We start from the raw sequence: 13,709 nt of genomic DNA, 5'->3' as shown, positions 1-13,709 counted from the left end.
CGCGTACTATCGCATTCATAGCGGTACTCAAACTCAATGTATGTTTTAAACTCTCAAAATGAATGCAGGTAAATAGATTTATAAAACTGACCATGTTTATTAGGCCTAGGTAATTAGATAATTATAGCAGGTAAGTAGTGCCTAAGATGGTCTCTTATATTTAGGCCTCACAAATAAAGATTTACTTAATCGATTGCAATTATTGAAGGATTGCGGTCGACGTTAATTTCTTGACATAAATAGAAATGGAGACATCCGCTATGGTAAATAGGTAATGAGTAGGTACATGTAGAGTACCGGCATACCTATTTATAACCAAGTACCTACATGTTTTTCCCACATACTGACCATGGCTAATCCTTTCACCACATTACGAAGAAGTTTCGGATCTCCCAGGCTTATATAATATAGAATATAGCCTCAAAATTCGAAAAAATAAGTAGATTCTCCCGATGAAAACTGACAAATTTAGCGCTCCAAATATTCACCCTATATACCTATCTAATTATTTCAAAGATTCGATGAATTTCAGTTCACAAGTTCAGAATGCTTCCGCCCAGCTAACTACCTAATTTTAAATGAAACGATTCATCAGAGAACAAATAATCCTTGTTCTTCATACATTTCCAATAGCTCTTTTAAGAAACGTGAATCATTATTTTGTTGGCGAGTGTTCAACTTTACTCATTCATGTGAATAAGCCACTGAGAAAATAAATCTTTGCAGGCTAATCATAAAAAGCTTGCATAACTATAAAATTGGTTACAGATATACTTTCATGAAGTACTTATATACTTACCTACTTAGATGCGCTAGAAGGATCAATATCCTACTAGCAATATTGGTGGAGAAGGGAAAGACGGGAAGGGTTATATTTGTTTTAGGAATACCTTACTTAATTTTCCATAAACTTTAAACTCGAGTTTACAAAAACTTTTATAGATTTCTTACTTAAATGCTTGAAATTATTCATAAAGAAATCCACTCCATTAGAAACAAATGAAAGAGAAGATGAGATAAAAAGTTAATAAGTAAAACTAATATCTTGCGTGACAAGTTGAACATTACATCTATTTCGGTCAGTGGCGCAGACTTTTATTTGTTATGAAAATATCTGTGAAATTAATTGTTGAAAGCCCAAAAGCTTATTTGATGCCAAACAGTTGCCTTCTTGTAGGAAAAACCTACAATACAATACAATACACCATACAGCCAAAGTCTCTCCTTCAAGGCTGAAGATTGTGCAGGGACGTGGGTGTGGTAAACTCCTACTGGCATGGCAGGCGAGTTGGAGATTGACTTTCTTATAATGTTCTCAGTCACAAACTCAAATAGCGTTGGCAAGCGATAGATGGTTAATTCAAGTTATTGATGTAATTGAATACTTTTTTGCAATAATAATCCTGCTATACATGACATGCATCGTAATTTAATCGCATGCTAACGACCATTGAACATGAGAAAGTTAAATATGTAACAACCATACTGTATCTTTCACCAAAACCGTAATCGATCGAAATCGCCTTTCACAGCCAAATGTTCAATCAGTTCAATAGCACTTTCAAATTTGAACCTAATTCAGTTACCTACTTTTTGGGATTCCATTAATTTTACTACATGAACTTGACCTTGGATCCTAGCTGGACTCTGGTCATGTCCCATGGTGAAGGAACGGAGTTATCTATACTTTATTGGAGCGGTCAAGTAGATCTGTAATTTTATCCAAGGAATATTTCATGTTGTTTGTAATTCCATCGTACTCTACGTCTAATTTTGTAGTACCTAAGTACTGTTTGTAATTGATAATGATAAAAATACATACATTCTAAATTTACGGTACTTATAGATACAAAACACACGCACTCACGCCTTGTACTAATGTACTCCCTTGCGGGGTAGGCAGAGGTGCATTGCTGCACCCACTTTTCGCAGGAGTGTTATGTTAGTCCCAATCCCAATGTAATAGGGGGCGGGCCTATTGCCATTTTTACGGGCACATCCAAGACCCGAGAACAAATATCTGTGTTTAAACAAATATCTGCCCCAGCCGGGAATCGAACCCGGGACCATCGGCTCAGTAGTCAGGTCACTAACCACTACGCCATTCGGTCGTCAGTCAGGTCACTAACCACTACGCCATTCGGTCGTCTTATAGATACAGTTACCTCTAAGCCGTCTCATTATTGCAGATTTATAAACGCTGAACTTATGTACCCAATATTAAACTTTTTGTTACTAAATGAGTCAGAGTATAACCACTTAAATTACATACCACAACAATTACCTAACAAACAATAAGTTCATTCTAACATGAGAAAGTTATCTTTGTAGAAAATGCAAGTAGGAAGAAAACATCGATGTAAAAAGAGCAAAAACTTAATTCATATTCAATATCCATGTACGGGCATATTAATGATAGTTAAGTATAAGTTGTTTTCATAACACTGCACGTTTTAATAAGCTGTGATAGATAATTTGAATTATTTAAGTATCATATAAATAAGATGATACGGCGATGACATTGTAGAGGCACCACTTGGTCTGATTAAAGCTATTGACCTGTGTGACCTACTAGACGGCACTGGCTGAATAAATATGACAGTGAGCTGTGAAATTTAAGATAATAAAAATGTATTAAGTATTTATTGATGCCTAAATCATTCTTCCCCATAATAAATGGATGGATGATTATTATAGTTAGAGCATTCTTTCTCCCACTGATGTTACAATTCATTTTGATTAGTGTTTTATTGATGTGATGTTAATTTACTTAATCAATACATTCAAAGGGAAATAAAGAAAGCCTACAGTCATAAAAAGTGTGCCAATTAACCTACCAGGTAGTAGAAAAAGTTCACATCACATAATAACCACCTAGTTGGTTATTTATCTACTGATGATCATCGCTTTGCCACAGATTCACTTGAATGCATCCTGGGAATTGCATTGCTCAAGCGATATTAATCTACTGTGTAGCAATCTACTTTTAGCATAACAAAAGAAAATAATTACAATTAGGTACTCGTTTAATTTAATGTTTAATATAGTTAGTTATGTGTAAACAGTATAATTTATCTCGTATCGCGACGCATCAATAGGACAGGTACAACAAAATATAATTTACCTATTAGTAAAATTAAGGTAGTTCTTTCATTTCTTGATACGACATTGCTTTTTCTCGGTCTCCCTCTTCCTCTCCATATACATCTTCTTCTTCTGTTGCCGTCTCCTAGCCAAGGTTGGCAATCATCCTGCTGATTTCCGTCCTGGAGGCCGTCGCACAGAACCATACATATACCTAATAGGTACTACCTATTATACCTACTAAAGTACCATCTCCTCAATTTGACCATTCTCCTCTTCTTTGCCAGGTGCAGCTGCTGCAGCAGCAGGTGACGACGCTGGCGGACACGCAGAGCTCGGCGGACGAGCGGTACGCGCGCGCCAAGGCCGACAACGCCGTGCTGCAGGCGCGCGTGCACATGCTGGACGAGCAGATACGAGAGGTGAGGGGGGTGGAGGTTGTTCTAGCTCTGGCTGCAGCGGGGTTGAAACAACCATGGCTTGTTGTAAGGACAAACAGATACGTGAGGTCAGGGCGGGTGGAAGTTGTTCTAGATGTGGCTGCTGAGGTGTTGCAGTTACCGTGGCTTGTTGTGAGGACAAACAGATATATGAGATGCGAGGGCGGGCACAGGTTGTTCTAGTAGTGTCTTGCTGCGGTGTTGAAACTACCCCTGTTTGTTGGTTTGTTGTTATGTGGACGAATAGATACGAGAGGTGAGGGGGGTGCAGGTTGTTCTAGCTGTGGCTGCTGCGGGGTTGAAGTTACGCCAGTTTGTCGGCTTGCTGTTATGTAGCTGTAAGGACGAACAGATGCGAGATATGATGATTGAAGTTTGTTTCGGTCATAATTAATTCTCGGCTGTGTAGGAGTGCAGTTAAAGCTACCGTGGTAGCCAAGGTGCCTCTCTGCCACACTAAATGGAAGATGTGCGAATGTAATAAAGATTCGCATGCATTATTTTTGTTCAACCAAATAATGTAAATAAACTTTTTATTGACTTTTTCTGTCCATGAAACATCGGCATGATAAAGTTTTTTCTGGAACATCATATCAAGTGGCGTGTTTACGAGAGATGAAGAGAGGTGACGAAAATTCAGATAAGATAAGAATAGTTTTTTTAAGAAAACCTTGAATCAACGTCGTGTTTTCAGAGGTACTAGACAGATATTTTACACCTATAATGACATGTACCTGTCTGCCTGTACAATGTACATGGAATATAAAACTTCTGGACATTGAAGGTAAAAGAGCGCCACATCATCTGATTTAGTAAAACACAACTTTAGATTTACTTAAACCGGGGAAAATGCACAACAACAGATAAATTTACCGACTGAACACTAATCAAAGAACAACGCGGATTAACTCATAGAATACGGCACATGCAATATACTCGTACCTACTCATCTCATGATCATGAATAATTATTTCCAGTTAATTAACTTTAATTAGCTTTGTTGAGATCGATAAGACATTGATACCGCATGCATGAGGGGTATACCGTAAACATAGCACTTGAAGACAACCTGATAGCTGTTCATAATCCAAATCATAGAAGAAAATAAACTAAATTGTTCAGATATGTAAATGAATATGTACATAATTTAGGTACCTACGATATATTAATAAGCTTTTAACTATACTTATAATATGTGTGGACATCTCACACACACGACGGCCTTCCGACCCCAAGCTAGGCAGAGCCTAAATAATCATATTAACACCCAAGATCCCGAGTACAAATATCTGTCTTTCAAAATAAAAACTGTCCGTATACTTAATTAATCAATAACTCCATCTCCCAGATCGAATGCCGTTGCGAGGAGCGCATAGCGGAGGAGCAGAAGCGTTGTCGCGAGGCCATCGCTCGCGTGGAGCGCGACCGCGACGCGCAGCTGGCAGCTGTGAGCGAGCGCCTCGCCGCCGCCGAGACCGATGCCTCGGATCTTAAGCAGGAGGTAAGCAAAGAACCAGCCACCTACCTATATGTGTGGTTCATAGTTGACGCTATGCTACGATAGGGAGAAAAACTAAAAGTTAATTACAGATGGCGCCTTAGGCGACTGCCTAATTCCCCAGTTCTAATTGGTTCAGTCGCCATTTTTTCTCCCCAACAATGCAATTGGCCGGAGCCTGAAAGGCACACTAGATTTACATTATTTATGCTGCCAAAGTTTCACTTGGTTTTCTTCCCCATTGCTGGCTCTGCCTGTCTTATTTATAAAAATATTAAGTTTCTGGACCTAAACCGTACTCTCAGAGAGGGTTTGCATATACTTTCTGATTCGCGTATGATTATTTTCCTCGAGTTATCATAAAATTTAGAGTCTTATCATTATCAATCACCATAGGTCATTATTATCTTATCAGCAAATTTTGGATGTAGATAATGTGTGATGTTGTGATAATTTTTTGTCTGCTTTTTCTGAATCTCTATCAACAGCATCATCTCCAACTCAACAAAAAGTAAAACTGTTCTTTTTATCCCACTCTTCAGGTTGGAAGACTACGCGGCGTAGCGGAAACTCTCCGAGCGAACGCAGAAATCTCGAGCCGAGCGCACAAAGAAGCGCAGGAGCAAGTGAGCGAACTGCTGGCTCAGTTGAGCACCGCCAGAGAGAACGAGCGGCGCGAGCGCGAGGCGGCGGCGGCGGCGGCGGCGCTGCTGAGCAGTGCGAGGGGCGAACTGCAGCGGCTGAGCGACGCGCCGCCGCCGCCGCCAGACCCGCGCCTGGATGAGCTCAGGAAGGAACTCGTGCTGTTGAGGACACAGAATAAATGTGAGTTGTAGACTTGAAACATTTGCGTCCAGAAGTCACCAGATAATAGATTTCTATTGTGTCTGATTTCAAGGGATTCAAAACATGATACTTCTTGTGATAAGAATCTAGGAAAAGGTGGACTGAAATAGTAGATTAGGTTTGGCTCTGCATGATGAAGTAGGCGAACAAAGATGTTTCATGAAACATAAAGTCAAGGTTGCAAAGTCAATAATAAATATAAAAATAATTCAGATAGAATTTGCATTTGTTTTGTATATCGGAGTAATAATAAATTATAAAGATTGAGTCATCAAATAATCCCGATAGTCGATACTATGTTTTTGTTGATAGTGTATTTTTATTGGAAGTTGTTTCATGTCTACCGGCTTGCTGAAGTAATTTATCATGTATCAATCAAGTAATTACGATACTGGCTCAATCAATATTTTATTATTATTATTTAATTTTTTATTGTACCTACAAATATAACAAGTCTTATGGCCATTAGCCACTCTTCACTAATCGTTTCCAAAACACTTGCAGCTCTCAGTGAAGCGCAAGAAGAGTTGCAAGCTCAGATCCTGACTCGGGGGGTGGAAGAAGGCCGCAGTCTACTAGACGGGGTCAGCGGGCCGCTCGTCGCCACCAACTCTCTCGCACACGAACTGTCGCAGATGAGCGATGATCAGGTAATTCAACATGTCTAACATTTATTCACATACTATTCCCCATTCATTATAAGCTTCTAAATTAGTATAATCTTAAACTCATGGGGCTTTGAATGAAAAAACACACGATAGTTGCATTTATGCCCGAAGCTTCATAGTTTGTGAAAATCAATTATTCTATTAAAAAATAACTTATGATATTTTAATGTTGCGCTTTGCCTCGATTCTCGATTTGTCATAATGCCTTCCATTATATTTTTATGTACTTATGCATCTTTGCAGCTCGATGATAATGAGACTCGTCACAGCATAGAGTTAGAAAAGGTACGGATATTTTCTAACTACGCATGTTTTGTACCTAATGCCTTCGCTCCTTCTGCATGCTCTTAATCTCATACCTGCTTGCATTTTAATGCTAAATATGAATCACATTGTTGGTACAAGCATGAAAATTGTACCTTTTCGAACTGTATGAAGAGTATGAACACTTTATTACTCGGTAACATTATTCCTGCACGTTCTTTTCAATCTAAGTGGTTTAAGCGAACTTTCACTAACACTCACCCTACTAAACTTAAATGGCACCATGATTAATACTGGCAATGTAAAAATAAATACGTGTTAAGTATAAATCTTGTATAAGTATATAATATATATTTTTTGCTAACGTAATCAATTTGATTTACAGATACAAAAAGCTTTAAAAGAGCAACAGGACGTAAACGTCCAGCTGCGCAACTACATCGACGGCATCCTGCTCGCCATCGTCGAGAACTACCCGCAGCTGCTCGAGGTCAAGTGTCAAAAACCACCGGCAGATATCAAGTCATAACAATAGTTACTAATGTAAGCAACCCAATTGGCATATTTTAACATTTTAATTCGTTACTTTGCGAAGTCAGGTACCTAAAAAAAATACTTATGTAGACGATAGGAATATGGTGAAAACCACAATCTAAATCTAGTGTTGAAAAATTATATACCGATTTAATATTAATGCTGTGATAGATAGAGAACAAGATGATATTAATGTACCTATTTGGAAATTCTTAAATGAAATTAAAACGAAATATTTTATGTATATATTATAAGTAAAATAACAGATAAATATAATATTCTTTTAATTATGTGATTATGGTGTCTGAAATTTTATACATTCACATAGTATATAGGCATATTATAAGTTTTATAAAATCCAATTTATACAGCAGATTGTATTTGTAGTCTTTGTAAATAGATACTTTATAAACATAAATTGGTTTTATCGAAATGATGGAACGTTATGCCTGCTATATATAATAATATAAAAGACATAATTACTATAAAATGTGTCAAAGAATTAAATTTTATTTGTAATGATGAGTGCTTTTACGGTTAGATCTGTGCAAATACATAATACGAATAATAATAACAAGGCCATGCCGTCCAATCATGAAATTATATACTGCTTAGAATTACCTAGATACTATTTTGTGAAAGACTGTTGTCGGGTTTAACTTAATAGGTATATTGTGAAAAAAAAATAGGATTCAAAAAAATGTATTTGAATAAGAGGAACCTCCTATAGATTTAAAACCATGGTTAGAAACTTATCAAGGTTTTAATGTAACCAACCAACCTAAACAAACTTAATGTTTTTTTAAATATAAACGTCATGTATGTGTCCTACTGTTGACCGAAACGAAATAATCGCGTTTACCGATATTGTTAAAACAAAATATTTAATTTAGTTGTTAGGTCATTAGAATTACTTAAATACGCTTAAGTATTTGTGTACATTTTGATAAAAATTAACTCCTAAGTGAATGTTGATGATATTAATGTCATTGAAATAAATTAATCAAATTATAATATAAGTCAGTCTTTTATTTCTTACTTCAAGTAACTTATTTGTACTTACTCCAAAAACTATACATCGTGGTTTCCTTCTAAACTGTCTTCATTACTTTCGTCATCTTGCTCATTTTGTTTTAAATTACTAATTACTTTTTGAACATCTAAGCGTAGCATCATAAACTTGGGATCCATGTAATCCTATAATGATCAGAAAATTAAAACTTAAACAGTTTCCAATTTAAAAAAGGCTATTATGCTTAACACTTTTTAACATTTTTAAATGCATCTAGCTAACTTACTCACCTTTAAAGGCCCGTTTGCGTCTCTCTGGATCGATTCGAAATTGTCATTAAACATTATATCATGGTTATTTTCATAAGTTCCAACGTTATTGATATCAGACGCATTTCTTGCACTAAATTGTCGACGTAACAAGGTAGAAATCTCTGTGTCCACTGGATTTAAGGTTGGTTCTAAATTGGCGCTAGTAAAATCTCTTGTGACAGGAACGTTAAGGAAAGAATCCGGGAGTGTATAGCACGCGTCGTAATTAGCATACTGTGACATATTCTGTGTTGATTTACACAATGAGCACTGTTGTCTGCTTTCGATCTGTTTCTTTTCGTTGTGAATGCTCAAGCGTTCTCTTGAGAGGGCCACCTTCTCTTTAGCAATCTGTTTCTCTCTGGAGTTCAAGGAAACGGCATGTTCCTGTATCCTGCGTATCCTTTCCTCATATTTTCTTTGTATAAATTCCGCTTCAGAGTACTTTTTGTCGGCTTGTGTTTGTTTTTCCACAGCAGTTTTGGCCAACAAATCTAAGTCGCGACTCCTGTGAATAAAATATAAATTGAGTTCAGATCAGAGTACAAATAAATGGTTATTATTGTAGGTAGTATTTTTATGTTAATGTTAATACACTTACCTAGCAAGGACTCTTTGTTCTTCCATGTGTAACTGTTGTTTGTCAATATTGAGCTTTGATCGTTCCTCGTTTACCTCTTCCAATTGCGCTTGAAGTTCAGCTTTCATTCTCTGAAATTTTCAATGAACATTAAACGTTAAGCAGTTATCTTTTGTACTAGGTATAAGAAAAAAATTTCATACCTCGTCAAAAGATCTCTTACCTCTAATTCTTGATGCAAATTTTGTATAGTTGACTTCGCCTTAGCAGCTGCTAAGCTATCTTTTTGTGCCTTAGATTTTTCTTCCTCTATCCTTGCAATTTTGTCTTGATATTCTTTTTGGATATCGTCTTTTATCATCTAAAATACATGAAATACTTTAGTACTTGGTCAATGAAAATATAATTCTACTAATAAAAAAATAGTACGAATCACGAATTAATCAACCTTTATTTCCTCATCTTGTTTTTTCAGAACATTTTTGGCAAACTCAGTTTGCTTATTAAATGTTGCCTTCTCAAATTCAAATTCCATTCTTTTCTGTTTCAATGTCGCAGACTCTTCTTCAATTAACTGAAATTAATACCGTCAGAAGATATTACATACGTAAATATGAATAGTAGATATTTTCAAATTATTAAGTACATTTATCAACTTTAAACATAGTTAACATGAAAATCATCTTACCGAAGTCATTTGTTTCAGTCTCGTCTCAAGGAGTTTAATCATCTCTCGGCTCTCATTTTTTTCAACATCAAAATTTTCTCTTTCTTTTGTTAGTTGTTGCATCAAATCTGTAGAAAATAATATGAAAATTTTAACGTACTTATCATTATCAAAATTAATATAATTAAACGAATTTAAATTTACCTACTTACCTCCTATATGTTTTTCTCTATATTGCAAACTTTTATCTGTGTCTCTTTGAGAATTTTCAACAATCGATTGAACTTTTTCAACTAACAGCTTCATCTGCGATTTGCTATCTTGTACATCTGCCACTATTTCTAACAAATTAGACGAAAACTCAGTTGAATCCTTTATGAGAACTTGTTCTTGCTTCACTGAATTCCTGAAAATTATTAGTGTAGTTACTAGATTTAGATATTTTTTCAAATTCATTATTCAAATTTATGGTATGAGACATTTACATGTTTTTAGTATTAAATATGGTAATAAAAACCTACTTTATATTTTCCATTAAAGTTACATGATGTTCTTGTAAAACTTTTATGTTTTCCAAATGTTGCTGTCTCAGCATCTCATTTTCAGCTTTATGGCGTTCTGCAATAGATTTTAAGTTCTCTTCAGTCATCTTTTTGTGCAAATGGTGATGTTCTTCCAGCCAGTTTATCTTCTCGAGGTAGTATTTCACCACTTTCTCACTCTCTTCCTTCATTCTCTCTTCGCCTTGACTCAGCGATATCTCGAGGAAAGCTATCTGGCGCCTGGAATTTATTTTAAAAAAGTATGTAAGTACCTAACTAAGTGAAAGTTAATATGAATAAAACTTCAACAGAAACTAGTAAAAAAGACATGGGTAGGTAGAACTATGGTATGAGACAAAATAATTAATTCTCGATTCGCAGAATTCGCAGTTTCGCTTATGACCTGCAACTGCGATCCCCAAAAGCTTACCACAACTATACAAGCATAACATACCGTAGAGCTAAGGTGAGTTACTGTTAGGTACTTACCTGTAAGATGTTTCCATGAGATCTATTTCCTTGTCATGGTTCTCTTGCAAGGATTGCACGAGCTGTAACAGCTGCTTTTTCTCCTTCATGTGTGGAGAGTCTCTTTGCTCAGTTTGTGTTTCGTTGTTCTCTTCACCGGCAGTTTCAGTAACATCTTTAGGTGGTCCTAGCAGCGCCTAAAACGGATATAGCCCAGACATTAACGGAAAGTAAGTCCGTAATTTAGGCCACGTATGTAGTTGTAGACTATGGGTATGGGTACCTACTATGAGTGGATAACCAATTTAACACCTGCCTTGGCCCACCCCCATGCTGCCACCTCACTTGGCTATTCGTACTTTCCAAAACCGCCATAGGCTATATTTGCCAATAGGCAACTTATAGGCAATTACGGCAATAAACACACAAGGTAAGGAACTTTTATCAAATTATTAGCTAAGTGGGGTGTATCAGCATCGCACTCTCGGCTACACCTCACCCGGATCCTCTCAGTGATGCGGTCCTGGTGGGCGGCGATGACCTCCTGCATCTGCCGCCGGTTGTCCGCCTGCCGCCGCAAGATGGCGTCCACCTGTGCTTGGTGCGCCTGCGTAGCCGCGCGCTGTAGCCGCGACGACTCCTCTTGACGCACTTCACATAGAGAATATTAAATTAAATTAAAGAAATATTTATTTTCAGAAGATGTGTAAAAGATAATGTTAAAGTAGGTACCAGCGAGCGTAAGTAGTTAGTAATTATTTGAATAACTTAGGTCTGTGGTGTCCTAAATAGGTTTATCGTAAAGTAGTCACTTAGCAATAAAAAGCTGTAGTAAGGTCTACCGGTAAAATAATACTACGTTTAGAGAAGATTAAGTAGATAGAGGTGAGGGTGGAATGTGAGAGTTTTGAGTGTTAACTATGCCTATCCAGACTACGACATTCAGTGGCTGGAACGAAGATGGTCATCAAGTAGGTATATGTATATGAATATACGGAATATACTGAGTAAACATTTCCCTTCCGGGTGGTTAATAAATGTTAGGTAAAGTTGGTTTCTTACTCTGCATTGCGACCAGTTTCTCCTCCTGTGCTTTTAGTTGCAATGCCACCATTAGTTGTGACTCTTGCTGCTGCAAGCATAGGTTTGCTCCTTCTGTTGTTATGTCTTCATTACTAGCATGCATTAAGTTCGAACTTGGGACCGTTATGTTTAATCCCATTTCTTTCGGTATTTCTTCCTTTCTATCGATATCTTTCTTTTCTTTGACTGGGGATTGAGGTTTTGGTGCCATAGGAGGTTCTTGCTGGTCATTTTGTTTCTTTTTTGGTGCCTTGTCTCCGAGAAGCCATGACGGCATAGCATCGTCTTCTTCATCCTCCGTTTTTTTAGTATCGAAAATACCAAGCCAGTCATCACTAGATTTTTTCTTTGGTTGACTCACCTTTTTTGCTGTAGCTTCTTGTTTAGGTATATCAGGTGTAACATTTTGTTTCGATGGTTTATTGGATGCAATGTTTTGTTTTGAATCACTCTTTCCTAAGATAGAATCTAAATCAAATTCTTGGCTTTTAGCAGCAGTGGATGATCGGGGGTTTTTACTTAAATTCGTCTCCAATTTAGATGAGGATCCCCCGAGTATATCATCTAAAATTCCTTGCGATTTTTTACCCTTATTTACAGTTTTTTGATTATCTTCAACTGATGCTGTGCCCATTTCATCTAAAATATTTAATTTATCAATAGCAGCTGGCTTAGGTCTACTTGGAGATTTAGGAACTGTTTTTAGTTTTGCGGCTGATTCTGAAGAAGCAAAGTCGATGGATTCCTTAGAAACTGCCCTTCGAAATGGCGCAGGTGATTTGCTCTCAGTTCTTACTGGTGGCTTCACATCTTCAGCAATCGGTACGGAATCTCCCAGCCCAAACAGTGAATCTCTTCTTTCCATTGCATTGTGAGGTTTTTTAGAAGAAACATCTTCAGTATCCCCTAAATCAAAAAGAGCACTTTTCTTTTCTGCTATTGGTGTTGTAGCTTTTTTCTTCGGTGTTTTCTTTTTCCCAATTATATCATCGTCAAAGAAACTATCATCACTACCATCACTTAGAATGCCAGCAAGTGGGTCGTCGAGATTGAAATTCATGTTAAGGAACGTTGAAAATAATTAGTAAATAGAAATTACAATCAAGAACAACTCTTTGTTTACAAAATTGCCGCTATGGAAACGGAAGCGGATGTTCATTGGCATATGGGTCTGTGAATCTCTGAATCAAGTCTATGGTTCCGAACTTTCAGCTTAATAATCGGTCGTTATTCTGAGTATTTTAGATAACCAATGAACCACATCCATATAGTAAAAGAACTTTCGTCGCGCCTGGTCGAGGTATCAAGGGACCACAGGGCTGGCAGCTATCTCAGCCAGCGCATCAGCCTGGCTATACAGAGAGGGAACGCTGTCAGCCTCCTCGGAACCATCCCGGGCGACGGCAGCGAACTAAAAGAAATATTCTACCTTTGATAAACTCCTGTTTATTAAGGGTAGAATATTTCCAGGCCAGTTATAAGTATTTTATATTATTATCTTTTTTATTTGTAAAATATCTAGATAGTTTAGTTAAATAATAAGTACTTAATATTTTATTTTAATAATAACGTCCACATCCATATTGTATCTTAAGTTTCTCGGATAAAATAGAACCCATTTAGTTTATTACTTCTATGGTAGCACTAAAAAAGTGGTCACTAACATAATGAGTAACACAAAATATAAAGAAAATGTATTTATGAAACTCAGA

General features: G+C 36.9%; 2 protein-coding genes across 6 annotated transcripts in view; one reads left to right on the top strand and one right to left on the bottom strand.

Moving 5' to 3' along the window:
- LOC119694396 (rab11 family-interacting protein 4A) overlaps positions 1-8,353 on the top strand; it is a 70,506-nt gene extending 62,153 nt beyond the window's left edge. For 4 of the 5 annotated variants that reach the window (XM_038120717.2, XM_048631614.1, XM_038120716.2 and 1 more), the window contains 6 exons: positions 3,372-3,506; positions 4,873-5,025; positions 5,565-5,847; positions 6,373-6,518; positions 6,780-6,821; positions 7,186-8,353. In XM_038120717.2, coding sequence (XP_037976645.2) covers positions 3,372-3,506; positions 4,873-5,025; positions 5,565-5,847; positions 6,373-6,518; positions 6,780-6,821; positions 7,186-7,329 — 903 coding nt within the window. In that variant the 3' untranslated portion in view covers positions 7,330-8,353. The remainder of the gene's footprint in view (positions 1-3,371; positions 3,507-4,872; positions 5,026-5,564; positions 5,848-6,372; positions 6,519-6,779; positions 6,822-7,185) is intronic. The other variant, XM_038120715.2, reaches the window with a different exon arrangement.
- On the bottom strand, positions 8,346-13,124 carry LOC119694392 (fas-binding factor 1 homolog). Its single transcript, XM_038120704.2, has 11 exons — positions 11,977-13,124; positions 11,414-11,565; positions 10,936-11,111; positions 10,426-10,686; positions 10,117-10,310; positions 9,926-10,032; positions 9,686-9,811; positions 9,461-9,598; positions 9,259-9,368; positions 8,637-9,165; positions 8,346-8,531 (listed from the first exon to the last, which is right to left on the bottom strand). The coding sequence occupies exons 1-11, from the start codon at positions 13,055-13,057 to the stop codon at positions 8,406-8,408; spliced, it is 3,000 nt and encodes a 999-aa protein (XP_037976632.2). The 5' UTR covers positions 13,058-13,124; the 3' UTR covers positions 8,346-8,405.
- Positions 13,125-13,709: the final 585 nt, after the last annotated feature.

The sequence above is a fragment of the Plutella xylostella genome, chromosome 29, assembly GCF_932276165.1.
Source record: "Plutella xylostella chromosome 29, ilPluXylo3.1, whole genome shotgun sequence".
Taxonomy (NCBI): domain Eukaryota; kingdom Metazoa; phylum Arthropoda; class Insecta; order Lepidoptera; family Plutellidae; genus Plutella; species Plutella xylostella.
This window is presented reverse-complemented; position numbering and strand designations above follow the sequence as displayed.